At 42.9% G+C, this 20,653-nt stretch overlaps 2 protein-coding genes across 2 annotated transcripts in view; one reads left to right on the forward strand and one right to left on the reverse strand.

Moving 5' to 3' along the window:
- The first annotated feature begins 213 nt into the window (after positions 1-213).
- Positions 214-16,571, forward strand: THBS1 (thrombospondin 1). The gene is made up of 22 exons (XM_054450787.2): positions 214-384; positions 970-1,065; positions 1,345-1,904; positions 2,764-2,839; positions 3,129-3,328; positions 3,441-3,563; positions 4,619-4,712; positions 6,469-6,642; positions 7,164-7,340; positions 7,641-7,814; positions 8,074-8,201; positions 8,317-8,469; positions 8,921-9,139; positions 9,632-9,739; positions 10,298-10,457; positions 10,613-10,731; positions 11,669-11,903; positions 12,101-12,328; positions 12,498-12,769; positions 13,194-13,291; positions 13,396-13,535; positions 14,466-16,571. Exons 2-22 carry the CDS (start codon positions 999-1,001, stop codon positions 14,471-14,473), a joined length of 3,513 nt encoding a protein of 1,170 aa, XP_054306762.1. The 5' UTR covers positions 214-384; positions 970-998; the 3' UTR covers positions 14,474-16,571.
- The window catches only part of FSIP1 (fibrous sheath interacting protein 1), a 191,422-nt gene continuing 185,736 nt past the window's right edge, over positions 14,968-20,653 (reverse strand). Inside the window, exon 13 of the mRNA XM_054450788.2 lies at positions 14,968-20,026. Within this exon, the coding sequence (XP_054306763.1) occupies positions 19,980-20,026 (47 nt within the window). The 3' untranslated portion in view covers positions 14,968-19,979. The remainder of the gene's footprint in view (positions 20,027-20,653) is intronic.

Genomic DNA, 20,653 nt, shown 5'->3' on the forward strand with positions numbered 1-20,653 from the left:
GCCAAGGCTGCGGGGGCGGGCACCGACTTTTCTGAGAAGTTCTAGTGCTCCCAAGCCCCGACCCCCGCCCCCTTCACTTTGTAGCTGGAAAGTTGCGCGCCAGGCAGCGGGGGGCGGAGAGAGGAGCCCAGACTGGCCCCCCTCCCGCTTCCTGCCCGGCCGCCGCCCATTGGCCGGAGGAATCCCCAGGAATGCGAGCGCCCCTTTAAAAGCGCGCGGCTCCTCCGCCTTGCCAGCCACTGCGCCCGAGCTGGCCTGCGAGTTCAGGGCTCCTGCAGCTCTCCAGGAGCAATCTCTACTCCGGACGCACAGGCGGTCCCCGCGCCCCTCCAGCCCTCGCCGCCCTCGCCACCGCTCCCGGCCGCCGCGCTCCGGTACACACAGGTAAGTCGCCCCCGGCGGCTGCCGACGACCAAAGCTCACCTGGAGCGCTGAGGCTTCAGTCCCCTCTGGTGGACCCCGGAACCTACACTCTCCCCGCTCGCCTACCCCAGCCCGCCCCTCTCAGCCGCTGGAGGACTCTTCAGGGCAAGGCTCCAGAGCCATCCTCTCCAGCCTTGAGGTTCACAAACCAACTCATCAGGACACCTCAAGATTTCCTTACTCTCTGAAGTCCTCCTTAAGCCTTTGTATCAGCACTCCAGGGAAGAGTCTGTACTTCCCCGTGCCCTCCCTGCAACCCCAAACTACAGTTCCTGATCTTGTTCACCTTCGACTTCCCAAAAGCCCCCAAATTGTTGGTCTTGCGCCCCCCACACTTTAAAACCAGCATCTCTTTCCTCCACCTCTCTCTCTCTCTCTCTCTCTCATATGCTCTCTGGAAAGTAATCCTGTTGTCCTTCATTTCAGCAAACGCGGGGTCAAAGAGGGATGGTCCCGGCCCTGTCCCCATGCCCAGCCCCGTTTCTGCGCACCCTCCCTCCCTGCCTAGCTGATCTCTGACCCTGGCGCTTGTGCTTCCTGCTACAGGATCCCTGCTGGGCACCAACAGCTCCACCATGGGGCTGGCCTGGGGACTAGGCATCCTGTTCCTGATGCATGTGTGTGGCACCAACCGCATTCCAGGTGAGTTTGTGTGGCACCTTTAGGGGAAAGAGGGACGAGGAAGAGGTGCTGGCTGCCCCAGGTGTGCCCCCTCACGTGCTGTCCTCTCCCAGCTCCTTTGCTCTTGAGCCTGACTGGACATCAGGACGCAGCTTCACTCTGAACCTGGTGTTTATTCACCTCTTTCAGTGGTTGCCAGGAGTTTTCACCCCAGCCCTTTGTCTCCACCCCTAAGGACTCAGCCCCCTACCGCTGGTCCCAGCCTAGAAAGCTCACTATGTGTTCTCTCCTGTCTAACAGAGTCTGGGGGAGACAACAGCGTGTTTGACATCTTTGAACTCACCGGGGCCGCCCGCAAGGGGTCTGGGCGCCGACTGGTGAAGGGCCCTGACCCTTCCAGCCCAGCTTTCCGCATCGAGGATGCCAACCTGATCCCCCCTGTGCCTGATGACAAGTTCCAAGACCTGGTGGATGCTGTGCGGGCAGAAAAGGGTTTCCTCCTTCTGGCCTCCCTGAGGCAGATGAAGAAGACCCGGGGCACGCTGCTGGCCCTGGAGCGGAAAGACCACTCTGGCCAGGTCTTCAGCGTGGTGTCCAATGGCAAGGCGGGCACCCTGGACCTCAGCCTGACCGTCCAAGGAAAGCAGCACGTGGTGTCTGTGGAAGAAGCTCTCCTGGCAACCGGCCAGTGGAAGAGCATCACCCTGTTTGTGCAGGAAGACAGGGCCCAGCTGTACATCGACTGTGAAAAGATGGAGAATGCTGAGTTGGACGTCCCCATCCAAAGCGTCTTCACCAGAGACCTGGCCAGCATCGCCAGACTCCGCATCGCAAAGGGGGGCGTCAATGACAATTTCCAGGTGAGGCTTCTTCTCTGAGCCCTGCTCCGTGGGATCATCTGCTAGACAGGTGACCTGCCAGGAGGGCTACAGGAAATCCTGTCTGTACACTAAAGCAGCAGTTCTCAGATTTTAGGCAGCATGAGCATCACCTGGAGGGCTTGTGAAAGCTCACCCTGCTGCACCCCAGCCCCAGAGTCTGGGATTCTGTAAAACTGCAACTCTAACAAGTACCAGGTGATGCTGATGCTGGTGGTCTGGGAAGCACACTTTGAAAACTACTCAAGGAAACAAGAAATGGTTTTCCTTTAGCAGTCAGCCTGTTCAAGCCTTAGATACTCCTTAGGCTCTTAAGAAAAGAGCTTATTTCAAATGCATTCCCCCAATTTTAGTCTTGTTTGAAATGGATACTTTCTATGGGCAGAATCAGTACCACTTTGCTATTGGATTCCTCATGGGGATGCAGCCGGTCTCACATAAAAGGTTAAAATAGCAGTTAGTTGTTGCTGTTTCAGCTTCATCTGTGCCTTCTAGATCTTTGCAACGGTGGCTTTGAACTCCCACATTTAACTCTTTGACACTGGAAAGTGTCATTATATCCCCTGGGCTTAGGATCAGATTCCATTTCCTGTGTACCCAAGTAGGCTGATAACTGAATTCTTTGTAAAATACTCAAGACTTGGCAGAAGTCACAATTAAGATTTTGAAGTTGTTTGGCGATTTATGTTGCTGTGTTATTTTGACATAGTGATCTTAAGACAGCTCTTTGAAGCTTTTAGAACATCCATTGTATGCTTTTCCTAGCATAGAGACAGTCTCCCCCAACCCCATCCCCACCCCCCTCAGCATTCTACAAGTAATGTGTGTCCTCTGCCCACAGGGGGTGCTGCAGAATGTGAGGTTTGTCTTTGGAACCACACCAGAAGACATCCTCAGGAACAAAGGCTGCTCCAGCTGTGAGTACCCCTCTATTTTTAGGCACATAGGGAATCGGGGAATTCCACCAAAAACAAGCTGAAGGATTTAGCAATAGTGGTTATACGTAAATTACCCCCAGTAAGATCAAGAGGCATACAGAAGTGACCCCAAGGGGTATTATACACACACGTATACACACATGTGCGCATACATGCAACCCCTCTACCTGCATCCTTCACACCAAATGAAACATCTTCTACCACTAAGAACTCAAGAGGCTGGCTGGTAAGAGTATCTATTTGAAGCTTTCATTTTGTTTCTTGCCAGCTACCAGTGTCCTCCTCACCCTTGACAACAACGTGGTGAATGGTTCCAGCCCTGCCATCCGCACTAACTACATTGGCCACAAGACAAAGGACTTGCAAGCCATCTGCGGCATCTCCTGTGATGAGCTATCCAGCATGGTCCTGGAACTCAGGGGCCTGCGCACCATTGTCACCACGCTGCAGGACAGCATCCGCAAAGTGGTCAGTGGCCTCTGCACCCAGCCCGTTAGCATGAACCCTAGAAGGTTTATCACAGATGGTCCCAAATGACTGAAAATGCGGGGGGACACTAATGATATTCTCTCCCATTTAGACTGAAGAGAACAAAGAGTTGGCCAATGAGCTGAGGCGGCCTCCCCTGTGCTATCACAACGGAGTTCAGTACAGAAACAACGAGGAATGGACTGTTGATAGCTGCACTGAGTGTCACTGTCAGGTAAGGGACCTTCACCAGCCAGAATAAGACTCAACGGCTTTTGTTTGAACCTACATCTTTGGGGAAATACCCTAACTGCCACAGAGATTCTTTTTATGTTTCATGGCCTGATACCAAAGTGTTTTTTTTTTCTTTAAGATGCAATTATGGCATCTATAAGTTCTTCTTTAAACTCTCAGGTGGTTTATCAAAGTATTAATTATACCCCAGGCTAAGTATCTAAGAGAATGAATCTACTAAGACATCTGAATAATTTACCTACCTTAGTTCAAAGACTAAGTGTTGAATGTCAGGTAAATAAAACCTGGTTGGAACATTCATTTTTTTTTTCCCAACCCTGACTTATATTCAGCTTTGGCATAGGTTCTTTTAGTACAGTAACAATTGTTTTTCAAATTACTTAGTCTGACACTGTTAGGATGTTACTGTCTGCTTTGCTCAGATGGCACTGCCAGCTGTGTGTGATTCACTCTAGCATCCCCCCCCATGCCAGTGGCCAGTTAGTTTGGAGGTTCACCTGGCTTATCTATTAATAGCAAAGTATTTGAATTTGCTTAAATACAAATCACAGATGACTGCCTTTGGGAACCAACTTCATTAAATTCCCTTTCTTTTCCAATATAAAGACAGATCACAGATCTATAGATGAGAAAAAAATGCTTATAGATCTTCCTTCCTCCTCCCAAACACATAATATAAAAATGTAAAAGTCCCGGCTGAATTTTCTGAGTTTGATTTCAGACATAGATTTGACCCATGATGTTGGTTGGTTCCTCTGCTATAAATTCTTTGTACTGTAACTTCCACCCTTGCCTGAGTAGCAATTAAAAAGAACTTTCCAAGGAATGGAGTAACACGTAAACTAGCACTAGAACTGTCTCTACGATAGTGGTAGCTGCAAATATGACAGAGACAGATCTTCTATGAAAATCATTCCCCTAGCGCATTAACAGCCCTGACCATGTTTTGGCTTGTAAAGGAAATGTTACAGGATGTAGACTTCTGTATGCAACATGCTCAGCAGCCTGTTCCCCTCTCACTCTCTTGCCCTGCAGAACTCAGTTACCATCTGCAAAAAGGTGTCCTGCCCCATCATGCCCTGCTCCAATGCCACAGTTCCTGATGGAGAATGCTGCCCTCGCTGTTGGCGTAAGTTCCTCAAATGGCATAGCTATTCTTCAGTGACTAGGCCAGTTCTACATACATCCTAGACAGCCGAGCACAACACTGGAACCCCACCCCCATCTCCATCATGCTTTCATTCAGTTTCTTGCTGCAGCAGCTGGTGAACTGACAGCTTATCTGCTGTACAGAGCCAAAACTCCATTATGAGTACATCATAATTACCCATCTGGATTGCAGTAATGGAAGTGAAGATCTTGGTATAGCTCATTAATTCTGATTTTTTGCTTTGAGGAGAAGAGATAAAGACGTGGCAGCAACAGCTCTAAGTTGACTGCTTTTAGAATTTCACCTTAGTGGCACACAATTAAGAAAAATCTGCTCACCAGAGATATTGACAGGCTTATTGTGTGAGCACTGGCCTGATGGGGCCTGGAAGTTTTGCCCCTTTCATCTGTAGGGATAAGAAGGCCTAAGAGAATAACAGCAATCTGAGCTCCAGAGCACCAAAACAAATAAGGCACGATATTGTTCCATGGCACCTTATCCCTGGCTTTTGTTACCAGTAAAATTAATGACTTTGCTGAGACAATATTTAATGTAGCAGGTACAAGTTATAAAAGTGATTCATCACAACTAAGATAAGGAAGAAAACAGGAAAACAGCACTTGCCCTTCACACACACACACCCTTGTCACAGCTCAGAGTAACCAATTCCATCCAGGGATCATATTAGCGATATTGGCACTGTAACGATCGTTTTTACATCTATTTTCTGTTCCGCATTCACTTGACATGTGCGTTAAAAGGAACAAAGCTAGCTGGAGGTAGCAAAGATTTGAACTTGAATCAGGGATTGCTAAGAAAACTTACAACTAGCGACCAAAGAAAATAAGTTCTTTGTCTTCTGTCTGATACAGCTAGATGTGATTGTAGCCGTGGCGCCTGGGCAGATGGTAAACAAACATGCTGTCCTCTTATGACAATATGTGCAGAGAAGGCCCCAAATGCTGGGGTGAGAGGAACAACAAACTGACTAACTCATGGCCGAGTTGGAGCCAGAGCCAACAACAGCTCGGCTGCCTTCAAACTCATCTGTCAAACACATGGTGTATGGCTCCCCTGACAGAAATGACTCCTATAAGCTTCCTCATACTCGTGCATTCTTGGAAGTCTAAGACCGGAAATGCCTACCCAGATATCTTAAGTCAGTAAAGGAAAACTCATTTGCAATGCTGAGAGGAGAAAGGAAAAGCAATGAATAGGAGAGCATACACTGTGGGAAGGCTCAGCTGTACTGAGCCAGGCAAAGCATCTGATTACCCCACTGCTGTACACATCATGACCTGGGATAAACCCCTGGGCCGTTGGCCTAAGAAATATGTTGCTTTTCATCCTGTATAACTGCAACTTTGTGCCGGCTCATATTATGTTCTAGAGAGCTCATGTACACCATGGTGACCACAGTTAATAATACTGGATTGTATGCTTAAAATTTGCTAAGAGAGTAGATCTTAAGTCATCACCAAAAAAAGTAACTGTAAGATGATGGAGATGTGTTAATTAGCTTGACAGTGGTAATCACAATATATGTGTATATCAAAACATCACATTATACACCTTAAATGTATATAATATTTGTCAATTATACCTCAGTAAAGCCAAAAAGAAAGAAATATATTGCTTTTCACCCTCTGGCAAGTGGAGGGCCCTGAACAGAGCCCTCTAAAGAACAGCTTGTCCTAATCATCATGTACCTGATGAACCTCTGTTTCCCCTGCAGCCAGCGACTCTGCGGACGATGGCTGGTCTCCATGGTCTGAGTGGACCTCCTGTTCTACGAGCTGTGGCAATGGAATTCAGCAGCGCGGCCGCTCCTGCGATAGCCTCAACAACCGATGTGAGGGCTCCTCGGTCCAGACACGGACCTGCCACATTCAGGAGTGTGACAAGAGATGTAAGCATCTTAGCCTCTTAGGGACATGGAGAACTGACCTGTCCTTGTTGTCATCACCAAGGGCAGCTCCACAGCATGTATATTAAGAACACGGGTTCTAGGATCTCTGGATCCCAATCCCACTGCTTAGCTGTGCACCCTTGAGCACAACTTACCCTCTCTGAGGCTCTTTCCTCATTTGCAACTTGGAGATAATAATAGTTCTTGATAAGTTTATCTTGAGCATTTCATTTAGATACTGCATGTAAAGCAGTTAGCATTGAGTTTTGATTCATGGTAAGCACCCTGTAAATGTTAGGATATTAACAGCACCCCATAAAAACAGCAAACTTATCCGTTCTCTGGTAGAAAACATTCCATGTTGACATCTGGGCATGCGGCCAGGAGCCAATTTCTACCGTACACTGGGTTTAGTTGCCATTGACCATTTCCTGGAAATACTTCTGCGTGCTCCTGATGAGAGCCTCTATTTGGCTGTCTCTAAGCCAAAACCATTTGTGACCATCAACTTTGTACTTTAGTTAAACAGGATGGTGGCTGGAGCCACTGGTCCCCGTGGTCATCTTGTTCTGTGACATGTGGTGATGGTGTGATCACAAGGATCCGGCTCTGCAACTCTCCCAGCCCCCAGATGAACGGGAAACCCTGTGAAGGCGAAGCGCGGGAGACCAAAGCCTGCAAGAAAGATGCCTGCCCCAGTAAGTGTGAGGTCCACTGCAAGGGTGAGCATGGGCAGCAGCTCTGCCCAGCTGGTTGCCTGGCATCTGCAGCCTGCAGTTCAGCGGGTCATAGAGCAGGAAGGTTACCTACTAGAGAAACAAACAGAAGCAAAGTCCTGCAGGCTCAGCAACTTCTTTTAATGAAAAACAAACTCGCCCTCTTCCCCAGCATTCTTTCCATGTGTCAGAGAAGCAGAGGTTTCTTGAACGGGCTTAGGAGAGTCTATGACAAGGGATTTGAAAGTTGATCTTAATTGTTGCCTGTGGTTCATCTTACAGTCAATGGAGGCTGGGGTCCTTGGTCACCATGGGACATCTGTTCTGTCACCTGTGGAGGAGGGGTACAGAAACGTAGCCGTCTCTGCAACAACCCCACACCCCAGTTTGGAGGCAAGGACTGCGTTGGTGATGTGACAGAAAACCAGATCTGCAACAAGCAGGACTGTCCAATTGGTGAGCCATGCAGCCTAGGAAGAAATGACCTAGGAGCTTTGCTATTTTACTGAATGCTGCAGTCAGCTTTCGAGGAGATTTCAGCTTGCTTAGTCCTGAGTGGTTTGATTGCTCTAAGATGCAGGTGGACAACATAATCCCAACAAGTTATCGGTTCCCTATACTCTATAATATCTTACACCGTGTTAAGTGCCCAGCATGGCAGTATGGCAGCTTAGACCAACCATTTACTGTAACTGTCTCTGTCTCCTTGTCTCAGATGGATGCCTGTCCAATCCCTGCTTTGCCGGCGTGAAATGTACTAGCTACCCGGATGGCAGCTGGAAATGTGGTGCTTGTCCCGCTGGTTACAGTGGAAATGGCATCCAGTGTACAGATGTTGATGAGGTGAGGAACTGATGGGGCTCCGAGTTTCTGGATCTAGAAAAGCAGCTAACCTGTGCAGTCGCTTCCTTGTGGCAGTGACTTCTAAACATGAAGCACGCTCTTATTTCCTCCATAGTGCAAAGAAGTGCCTGATGCCTGCTTCAACCACAATGGAGAGCACAGGTGTAAGAACACGGACCCCGGCTACAACTGCCTGCCCTGCCCCCCACGCTTCACCGGCTCACAGCCCTTCGGCCAGGGTGTCGAACATGCCACGGCCAACAAACAGGTACAGTCAACTAGACGAGTAAACCAGAGGAGAGGAAAGCTGTCCTTGAGCAAAATAACTAGGAGAGGGAGGAATGTAATTTCATACCCTTCACCAAAAAAAAAAAGGGCGAGGAGATGAATGTACGGTCTAGTTTTAGAAACGTGATTAGAAAATCCATGGTAAATCCTGCAGGAGAAAAACAGTCTTCCATATTTAAAAATGCTGCTCTGGAATAAGTTGTGAGCAGATGGACTTGTAAACGCCTAGGTGCTGAGCAAATTCAAGAAAAATAAACATAAAGCAAAGTTTGCTTATAGCCTCAGGGAGAATGGGGAGGGACAGAGGTAATCCACACTCTTCCAAATGGAGCCTCTGTCTACCCAGAGATGACAAGGATCTGGATTCTTGTTTCCATGATATCTGAGGATTCTCGAAAGCTCTGTGTAACAGCAGGATGGTGTACCCTCAGGTGTGCAAGCCCCGTAACCCCTGCACGGATGGGACCCACGACTGCAACAAGAATGCCAAGTGCAACTACCTGGGCCACTATAGCGAGCCCATGTACCGCTGCGAGTGCAAGCCTGGCTACGCTGGCAATGGCATCATCTGCGGGGAGGACACAGACCTGGATGGCTGGCCCAATGAGAACCTGGTGTGCGTGGCCAATGCGACTTACCACTGCAAAAAGGTAGAGCCAGGTCTTTTGTGTGCCTCCAGAAAGGGGGCCCATCACCTTATCAAAACACAGGCTAAGGAATTTTAAATACTTAAAGTTTGGACATGAAACTAAAAGATTAAATCTCCCAAAGGGAGAGGGGCACTAATTCCTATTAAAATTAAATCACTTGGTGCCAAAAACATGAACAGGGCTAGCTCTTTGGGCAACTGTTCCATAGTCAACTCTTCTGTCCAAAAAAAGGTTCAGTACTCTATCCAAATACCAGCAGAGCATGACTTGTGTTCACAACATCTATAAAGCCTAGAGCATTTACACAAATTCTGTATGTATATCCCCCAAGAAAAGTTTTATTTTCTTGTCTTCCCATAAAAAAAAAACATGCTGTTACTGAGCCAAATTCTGTTCTTTTTCTATTTGGAATTCCAAGTACACTCCCTTGTGCATGTGAGCTCAGCATGAGGAAGGCAACTGAAGCAGTGATATATATCTTCTCTTTCCTAGGATAATTGCCCCAACCTCCCCAACTCAGGACAGGAAGACTATGACAAGGATGGAATTGGTGATGCCTGTGATGATGACGATGACAATGATAAAATTCCAGATGACAGGGTAAAAACAGTTTTCCATCCCTTTTCAATTCAGCAACAGCCTGAAACACTTTAGGATTCAAGGAAATTACATGGCTATAACAAAAAATATACCAAATCAATACACAGGATAATTAGAAATTATTCATTGTGTTCCAGTAGTTTAAGGATGTAGATGTTGCCAAGAGAATTTTTAAATGAGGGTTTTGTTTTTCATCAGAACTGTTTTTCTCTGCACTTGAGAAATTATAATGCATAAACAAATATCACTTTGTTCCCTAGATTCATTTCAAATGTCACATTGAAATTACAGTAAAATTGACTTTGGCCACACTACGAACTGAGATGATGGGATTATATTCTACATCTCACTAACTTCTAACCCACAGGGATCCATTTTTTTAACTATGTCCTTTTAACTTTTGTAGTGATCGTTTTACACCGAGTGATCAATTAGCCTATCCACTAGGTAGAAAGTATTGCCGATTTTCGCAGTTTTAGACATATTATGCACATGGTTTGAGGCTTGAGCTGTTTTCAAGGACAACATTGTTAAGTGCTCCATTTCTTCTCTTTGCAGGACAACTGTCCATTCCATTACAACCCAGCTCAGTATGACTATGACAGAGATGACGTCGGAGACCGCTGTGACAACTGTCCCTACAACCACAACCCAGATCAGGCAGACACAGACAACAATGGGGAAGGAGACGCCTGTGCTGCAGACATTGATGGAGACGGTAAGGTGCCGCCTGATCAGAGGGCCCGCGGGAGACAGGGACATGCACAGCTGTCCAAACTTAACTTCTGTCTAGTCCTGGCTATTAGTATGCACTTTGATGGAAACATCCAAGGCTGGAGAGCCCAGCTCTTATTTGTCCCTTGTTCTCTTCAGGTATCCTCAATGAACGGGACAACTGCCAGTACGTCTACAATGTGGACCAGAGAGACACTGATATGGATGGGGTTGGAGATCAGTGTGACAACTGCCCCTTGGAACACAATCCGGATCAGGTAGGTGGATGGACTCCTTTCAGAGTCTTTCAGTAAACTGTTGGAATATCCCTTTCATGGCCTTTGAAAAATGAGCTTAACAAAGTTCAAATGCTTTCATTACTGTGGCTCCCTGGCTTCTCATAGCCAACTGGAATATGTTCATGTCAATAATTTGCCTGACGTGAGCTCCTTGCACAGAGTCTCACAGATCTTTAGCATGAAGATCTCGTAACTTCAGTCTTACCTTCTGTAAGAAGGACTACTGGACTTGCTCAGCACGGTCTACCATTGTTAAGACAAATTATACAAAGCAGAGATCTGTGACTGACAACTGTACAATAATATTAATCATATGTAATACTAAGAGATGGAAAAATAAATGTGCACAAGCAAAATAACCATTTTCATGGCTAATGATGTAATCTAGCTATAAGAAAATCATCAAACTAAGGATATGTCCAAAACCAAAGTAATTTATCCCTGTCATAAACATTACCCAGACAGTATACAACACAGGGACCAGTGGTCTGTTTCCATCTTTTCAGGACTTAGAGAGGTTGACATGTCAACAGTTTTACAACTGAAACCTTCTAAGGAAATTCTCTGTTAAAGTATCCAGAGAATTTCATTTAACATTAAGATGTAAACAGTTAACATTTCATTTCATCTTTAGCAATTCAATAACTCTATGTGACCTTATTTAGAAAGTTTTATATTTAAAACATTTTTAAATTATCCCTTCTCAGATTTTTATAAGAAAACAAGGATAAAGGAAAAAAATTTTTAAAATGTAATTGCTACTATTGCTATCTTTCTGCAGGAGTATGTAAATAGACATGACACCCCACTGGCTATATCAAACAATGGAGAATTTTCCATGTGGTGGGGGCATAAGTTATCTTTAACATGAATGGTTTATACTGCAATTTACCCTCCATTTCCATCTCTCTTTCAGCTGGACTCTGACTCAGACCGCATTGGAGATACCTGTGACAACAATCAGGATATTGATGAAGATGGCCACCAGAACAATCTGGACAACTGTCCCTATGTGCCCAATGCCAACCAGGCTGACCATGACAAAGATGGCAAGGGAGATGCCTGTGACCACGATGATGACAACGATGGCATTCCTGATGACAGGGACAACTGCAGACTCGTGCCCAATCCTGACCAGAAGGACTCTGACGGTGAGTCGGGGAGCCACTTTCTAAGAGAGGGACTGCTGGCACGGCTGTGTAGATTGAGGAAATGAAACCAAGTCTCAAAGCATTTTGAGAGGATGAAGGGACCAAATGCCAACTTAGACAAGATAGTGACATTTCTGACACCAGTAATAATAATAGCACTTCAGAATTTTGCTGAACTCTTGCTTTTTTGACCTCAGGCGATGGTCGAGGTGATGCTTGCAAAGATGATTTTGACCATGACAGTGTTCCAGACATCGATGACATCTGTCCTGAGAATGTGGACATCAGTGAGACCGATTTCCGCCGATTCCAGATGATTCCTCTGGATCCCAAAGGGACATCCCAAAATGACCCTAACTGGGTTGTACGCCATCAGGGTAAAGAACTCGTCCAGACTGTCAACTGTGATCCTGGACTCGCTGTAGGTGAGTAGTGAGTTCTTAGATCCTAAGAGGCTGATGCATACGTGAGGAAAAACAAATATAAAACCTGGCAGTTGTACCTATCCCTGTGGGTGCTGAGGATGTCTGGGAACATGATGGAGAACCTTCTGAAGGCTACAGGTTTTAACCTGGCTCTGGGCTCTTCTTCCAGGTTATGACGAGTTTAATGCTGTGGACTTCAGTGGCACCTTCTTCATCAACACCGAAAGAGACGATGACTATGCTGGATTTGTCTTTGGCTACCAGTCCAGCAGCCGCTTTTATGTTGTAATGTGGAAGCAAGTCACCCAGTCCTACTGGGACACCAACCCCACGAGGGCTCAGGGATACTCGGGCCTTTCTGTGAAAGTCGTAAACTCCACCACAGGGCCTGGCGAGCACCTGCGGAACGCCCTGTGGCACACAGGAAACACCCCTGGCCAGGTAAGAAGCAAAGCCCTGCAACAGAGAGAGAGCTTATGGGTGCCTGACTAGCACTGGGGATGCTGTGCTTTGACCAAGACTCTGACCAGGCAGTCTTAGAAAGTTCCCAGCATCACCAGCTGCAGCATTGAACTCTGGTTTGTGAAAACATAATAGTGTTGAAAAGGGAGCTTGACCAAGAATTGCCCTGCAAATCCTAAGGTGCCTTCAGCCTTTTCAAACAAAAAAACCTCCTTTCCTCCTCTCTGTCTGCTTTATATGTGCACTCAGTGGCACACAACAAATATGAGAGGACTTGGAAAAATTCCCCATTGCAGCCCTCTAACTTAGATCAGCTCGGTACCTTTCAAGCATTGTTTCTGATGTAATGAAATAGAAGTCTTTACCTGAAGGAGCTGTGTTTCAACCTTTCCTTTTCCTTCAGGTGCGCACCCTGTGGCATGACCCTCGTCACATAGGCTGGAAAGATTTCACCGCCTACAGATGGCGTCTCAGCCACAGGCCAAAGACGGGTTTCATTAGGTACGATCATACTGATTCAATTTCACTTACAGTCACACTGATGGACAAAAAGACAAAAAGTATTAAACAGCATTGTCACTAAACAAGATTTTTTTTCCCTGCAGAGTGGTGATGTATGAAGGGAAGAAAATCATGGCTGACTCAGGACCCATCTATGATAAAACCTATGCTGGTGGTAGACTAGGGTTGTTTGTCTTCTCTCAAGAAATGGTGTTCTTCTCCGACCTGAAATACGAATGTAGAGGTAAGAGCAACATCACCATGAATGTACACTGGACATCTCTATTTCAGACTAATATCAAGGATGACAGTTATGGGGGAGTCCAATGTAAAGACTATTTTGGAGACAGGGTTATTTCTATCTTGTTTTTGAGGACACAAGGACAAAAATGGAATAATGCCTAGGCACTGTGGCTTATGAGTTCCTGAGTCCTTAGTTATAATATTAGTTTGCTTAGCAGTCTCTGTGCTCCTCATACACAGTGCAAAGGTAAGCTGCAGAAAAGCTCCTATACAATTTTGACTTCATTAATAATACTGTTCTTTACAATTATATATTTATATATCTTACTGCTTAGTGTTTTATGCATGCCATCACAGCACAAGTTAGCATTCCCAACTTTTCCCTGTATACAAAGACGGGAGAGGAATGTTGCTTTCATATTGGCATGTTAAATTAACGTTCACTATTAAACTTAGCATTTTTTTTTCTCATTCTTTTTTACTCAGTGATTACTTAAGCTCGCTGAGTCCAACACTGGCTCTACCACAAAATAATTACTTAATATATATTTACTGGGCCAAGGCCAGATACCTAAAAGATCAATGAGAGTAGAGAAAGATGGTTGATTTTACTCAAAAAAAATCTAAATTATTAATGTAATTTTTGAGTCCGAATTTTTAAAATAATAAGACTCCCTAAACTTTTAACATTGAAAGCCTTGGAAAGCATAATATATGTTCTGGAAGGTTCACGCTGTGTCGGTCTCCTAGCATCAATGTCAGCTAATAAAATTAAATGTTAATGTGCTCGAACAATCTTAAAATTAGGCTTTTGTCATTAGAAAAGTAGAGCTATTCCTATGTGGTTAACTTATTAACTGATACTAAGATGTCTATGCTTTTATGAATTAGTTTTCATTTGTATATTTATTTATATTTGTTTATTTAACAGATCCCTAATCATCAAATTGTTGATTGAAAGACTGATCATAAACCAATGCTGGTATTGCACCTTCTGGAACTATGGGCTTGAGAAAACCCCCAGGATCACTTCTCCTTGCCTTCCTTCTTTTCTCTGCTTGCATCAGTGTGGACTCCTAGAACATGCGACCTGCCTCAAGAAAATGCAGTTTTCAAAAACAGACTCAGCATTCAGCCTCCAATGAATAAGACATCTTCCAAGCATATAAACAATTGCTTTGGTTTCCTTTTGAAAAAGCATCTACTTGCTTCAGTTGGGAAGGTGCCCATTCCACTCTGCCTTTGTCACAGAGCAGGGTGCTATTGTGAGGCCATCTCTGAGCAGTGGACTCGAAAGCATTTTCAGGCATGTCAGAGAAGGGAGGACTCACTAGAATTAGCAAACAAAACCACCCTGACATCCTCCTTCAGGAACATGGGGAGCAGGGGCCAAAGCACTAAGGGGAGGGCGCATACCCAAGATGATTGTATGAAGAAAATATGGAGGAACTGTTACATGTTCGGTACTAAGTCATTTTCAGGGGATTGAAAGACTATTGCTGGATTTCATGATGCTGACTGGTGTTAGCTGATTAACCCATGTAAATAGGCACTTAAATAGAAACAGGAAAGGGAGAGAAAGACTGGCTTCTGGACTTCCTCCCTGATCCCCACCCCTTCCTTATCACCTGCAGTGGCCAGAATTAGGGAATCAGAATCAAACCAGTGTAAGGCAGTGCTGGCTGCCATTGCCTGGTCACATTGAAATTGGTGGTTTCATTCTAGATGTAGCTTGTGCAGATGTAGCAGGAAAATAGGAAAACCTACCATCTCAGTGAGCACCAGCTGCCTCCCAAAGGAGGGGCAGCCGTGCTTATATTTTTATGGTTACAATGGCACAAAATTATTATCAACCTAACTAAAACATTCCTTTTCTCTTTTTTCCTGAATTATCATGGAGTTTTCTAATTCTCTCTTTTGGAGTGTAGATTTTTTTTTAAATGCTTTACGATGTAAAATATTTATTTTTTACTTATTCTGGAAGATCTGGCTGAAGGATTATTCATGGAACAGGAAGAAGCGTAAAGACTATCCATGTCATCTTTGTTGAGAGTCTTCGTGACTGTAAGATTGTAAATACAGATTATTTATTAACTGTTCTGCCTGGAAATTTAGGCTTCATATGGAAAGTGTTTGAGAGCAAGTAGTTGACATTTATCAGCAAATCTCTTGCAAGAACAGCACAAGGAAAATCAGCCTAATGAGCTGCTCTGCCCCTTGTGCTCAGAGTGGATGTTATGAGATTCTTTTCTTCTCTGTTTTATCTTTTCAAGTGGAATTAGTTGGTTATCCATTTGCAAATGTTTTAAATTGCAAAGAAAGCCATGAGGTCTTCAATACTGTTTTACCCCATCCCTTGTGCCTACTTCCAGGGAGAAGGAAAGCATATACACTTTTTTCTTTCATTTTTCCAAAAGAGAAAAAAATGACAAAGGTGAAACTTACATACAAATATTACCTCATTTGCTGTGTGACTGAGTAAAGAATTTTTGGATCAAGCAGAAAGAGTTAAGTGTCTAACAAACTTAAAGCTACTGTAGTACCTAAAAAGTCAATGTTGTACATAGTATAAAAACTCTGCAGAGAAGTATTCCCAATAAGGAAATAGCATTGAAATGTTAAATACAATTTCTGAAAGTTATGTTTTTTTCTATCATCTTGTATACCATTGCTTTATTTTTATAAATTATTTTCTCATTGCCATTGGAATAGATATCTCAGATTGTGTAGATATGCTATTTAAATAATTTATCAAGAAATACTGCCTGTAGAGTTAGTATTTCTATTTTTATATAATGTTTGCACACTGAATTGAAGAATTGTTGGTTTTTTTCTTTTTTTGTTTTGATTTTTTTTTTTTTTTTTTTTTTGCTTTTGACCTCCCATTTTTACTATTTGCCAATACCTTTTTCTAGGAATGTGCTTTTTTTTTGTACACATTTTTATCCATTTTACATTCTAAAGCAGTGTAAGTTGTATATTACTGTTTCTTATGTACAAGGAACAACAATAAATCATATGGAAATTTATATTTATACTTACTGTATCCATGCTTATTTGTTCTCTACTGGCTTTATGTCATAAGGTATATGCATAAATAGCATTCATAAATCAATATAGCATATACAAAAAGAAATTACAGTAAATCATATCAACATTCACAGTTTGTATGTGATTTAGAAAGACTGAGTTGCTCAGGCCTAGGCTTAGAATTTGCTGGGTTTGTGGAATAAAAGAACAAAATGATACATTAGCCTGCATATCAAAAACATATAAAAGAGAAATTATCCCTAAGTCAAGGGCCCCCATAAGAATAAAATTTCATATTAATGTCATTAGATGTCATTGAATCCTTTTCAAAGTGCAGTATGAAAGCAAAGGGAAAAACACTGAAGCACACGCAACTCTCACAGCAACATTTTCTGACCCATGAATGATGCATTGGGTGGGCAACACGATTGCATGTTGTGGAGACACTTCGGAAGTAAATGTGGATGAGGGAGGAGCTGTCCTTGCAATGTTGAGCCAAGCATTACAGATACCTCCTCTTGAAGAAGGAATAATAAGTTTAATCAAAAAAGAAGACTAAAAAATATAAAATTTGGAAGGAATCCATAAATGCGTGTGTGTCTAAATACAAATTATCGTGTGAAGAAAAGGCCCAAGTGTACCAATAAGCAGACCTTGATTTTTGGATAGGCTAATCATGAATGTGGAATACTGACCAGTTAATTTCCAGTTTTAATGAAAACAGATCAAAGAAGAAATTTTATGAGTAGGTTAAAGGTCTGGCTTTGAGGTCTATTAAACACTAGAAAGGACTGGCTAGGTGAGATAAAATCTTCCTTGTTGATTTTTCACTCTCATTCTATAAATACTCATCTTTCTGAGTAGCAATGATCACATACAAATGTAAATTGCCAAATCATTTTATAGTACCAAGGTGAAGAAGCAGGAACTAGAAAGTGTTGATAACAGCTGTGGAGTTAGGAAAACTAATCTGAAGGAAATAATTCTTTGAAATGGCAAAGAATTAAATACCATCATTCATTCTCAGAAGAGTTCAACGTTTGAAGTGCTGGGAGATAATTCTAATTCATTCTTGGACAGTGAAGCAAAACTGATAGAAAATACCAAGATAAGACAGAAAAAGCGACTGGAAAGAGGAGCTTTTCTTCCAGGCATGTTCCAGTTTCACCCTAAGACTGACCTTCAAATAATCAGGTTGTACTGAAATAAAGGGCTTGTTAAAAATTAAAATTATGTCATCGAGATGATAGCTTTTTTCCTCCTCCAACAGTTCATTGTCATGTGTTGTGGGACAGCTCAAGTGAAGAGCAATAAACTCTAGGTCTTATAGGAATGTACAATAAAGGTGGTGCCAGTAGTTTTTTTTTTTCTAAAGAGTCACATGTAGAAAAGCCTCCAGTATTAAGCTCCTGAATTCATTCCTTAAATTAATTAGCTCTCTCTCTCTTCTATAATTTCTTTTTCTTTTTCTTTTTGAGATGAAGCCTTGCTCTGTCACCCAGGCTGGAGTTCAGTGACACAATCTCGGCTCACTGCAACCTCTGCCTCCCAGGTTCAAGCAATTCTCCCTCCTGCCTCAGCCTCCCAAGTAGCTGGGACTACAGGCGCCTGCCACCACGCCCGGCTAATTCTGTATTTTTAGTAGAGACGGGGTTTCACCTCGTTCTGGACAAACACTAAGCCCTAAAGAGAAATCCAAAATAAAAACACTTATTTTTAATAACATTTTCTATCCAAATCAGGGTGACTTTAAAAAAAAAAAAATCCAGAAGCTTTGTGTTGAATTATATTACAGACTTACTTACCAGTCCTTGTTAGAGTTATACCTTCAGTTAACACGCAATGAATGGTCTCACCTCTTTTATGGCAGAATTCGTTACTTAAAAATCACTCTATTTTCTTCCCCCTTACCTAAATAACGGAAAGGCTCACTATGTCCCAAATATCATTGGCAGAAGCAAACTATAAAGTCATAAGCCCTTTGCAGTGCAAGTCTAGAAATAATTTTACTCTGTGTTTCTTTCTCTCTCCCCCTTCCCTCCCATTTTTCCTCCCTCCCCTCCCCGCCCCTCCCTCCTCCTTCTCTCTCTCTCTCTCTGTCTCTCTCTCTCTCTTTCATACATACAAACATCAAATACCAGAAAAGCATACATTTAGAAAGCTGAACTCCTCTGAAAGGCTGACGGACAACACTGGCCCCTCTCTGCCCCACAACAAATTCTCACCCATATCACCTTTGCCCTCTGATTTTTCCCACCCAAACCCTAAAACACAGAGTGTGCCTCATGGCATTCCTATGAGAATCCAAAATCACGACTTTTAACTTATGCTTCCATCCCACAGCAAAACTCTTGGCATCAAGATAAATTATATGTAGCACATTGACATCAGCATGAACAATTGCTATTTTAAATGAACAAATAGTAAACCGAAATAGTGTCTGGAAAAAAGAAACTGCCTATCAATACCTGTGAAAATAGTAGCTATAGAATTCCTCATTTTAAAAAGTCACAGAAATTCCATATAAACAATCATTAATGTTATTCACTATCAGTGGATGAACATGTGCCAGCAAAGACAATGTTATGTATACATTACTCCAAATTTTATTAAAGGCAGCACAATAGCCTGCTCATTTTTTGATTCAGAAATAAACTGGACTTCCAATTCTAATGCCAACTCATCTTATGGAATGTCAACATAAAATTTTCTCATGAATCTAAGTTACTGATTTGTAACTAAACCATCTCTCTTAAAATAGTACCGCAGACTTTCTTTTAAAGTAGCTCATCTTTATTTGATGCAATCTAAAAGGCCCAAACTCTGAAAGAAAATAAGAAACTATTGTTAACTATTATTAACAGAGTAATATATCAATTCACTCAAACTCCTACTTAAGAAATGTGTCATCACCAATAAGACAGTAAAGGCTCTTCTAACATTGCTTTGTTGAGGCAATTCATTTCCTCTTATGGCAGGTTGTACCAGTTTCACAAGCGGGAAGAAGGAAAAGCAGGGCCACAGCAAAAATTCCCAGTGACCACCATGATCTGTCTGAATCACAGTAGAGGTGAAACATACAAAATTGAATACAGGACAATCACAGCACTTCAACGAGTTTTACCCTAACACGTATACATTAAAATGCTGGTTTTTATAATGAATCCTAATATTGAAGATTAGCAATAAATTTATAAACAATGGTCCTAGAAATTTTAATGAGCAAAAACCATTGAACAATTACACCCCAAGTCTCAAAAATATCAAGGAAATACAATCCACAAAGAGCGATTCCAAATGTCAAAATCAATAAAGAATAGTCTGCAGTGAATTCACTGAATTCAAATAATTCAGTAAAAAATTTAATTTAACTTCATTACCAACTTTCTTAAAAGCACACCCAGCAAGTCCTTGATTAGGATTCTTTACATTCTTCTGCTGCATCTTTAGTCTCCTGCTCATCTGCACATAAAAACAATAACCACAGTTATTAGAGATTCAGAAATGTATGTATAATTAAGAAAAATAACTCAGCCTATAAAATATTAAATCCTTTTACACATGAGGCAATAATCACACTCTCATTTAATACTTATTCAACAGTCACCACGAGCTGCAGACAAAGTTTACAAGAAAAATAGAAAGATCAGGGCACCTACTCTCATTGAGCTTACAGCTCAGGGAGAACACTACAGGTTTTTGGAGCTAAAATGATTATGGATGTGGAGACACACACAGAAGTTAATATTTTGCTTTCTACTAAGTTTCTGGGAAGTAGAGTGAGACCAAAAGTAAATGTTATATGTAGAACAGATAAGAGCTGATTGCCTTTCATTTCTTGAAGTGAGAAAAAAAAATGTGACATTAATAGAAATGGAATGGAAATATTTTTCTACCCTCGGTAAGAAGGTTATCAGAAAATGCAGAATTGACAATAGAACTAAATTTTAAAAAGACAAAGAGAAACAGGAGAAACTGGAACCTTCATGCACGACTGGCAGGAATGGAAAATGGTGCAGTAGCTTTAGAAACAGTCTGGCAGTTCCTGAGAAGGTTACCATAGACCTGGCAATTCCACTTCTAGGTATA

This window comes from Pongo pygmaeus, chromosome 16 (assembly GCF_028885625.2).
Source record: "Pongo pygmaeus isolate AG05252 chromosome 16, NHGRI_mPonPyg2-v2.0_pri, whole genome shotgun sequence".
Classification (NCBI taxonomy): domain Eukaryota; kingdom Metazoa; phylum Chordata; class Mammalia; order Primates; family Hominidae; genus Pongo; species Pongo pygmaeus.

Coding starts and splice junctions, on each gene's coding strand:
- THBS1 (XM_054450787.2), top strand. CDS start 999: ATGGGGCTGGCCTGGGGACTAGGCATCCTGTTCCTGATGCATGTGTGT. Junction 1,905..2,763: donor GCGTCAATGACAATTTCCAG/GTGAGGCTTCTT, acceptor CTCTGCCCACAG/GGGGTGCTGCAGAATGTGAG. Junction 9,740..10,297: donor ATAAAATTCCAGATGACAGG/GTAAAAACAGTT, acceptor TTCTCTTTGCAG/GACAACTGTCCATTCCATTA.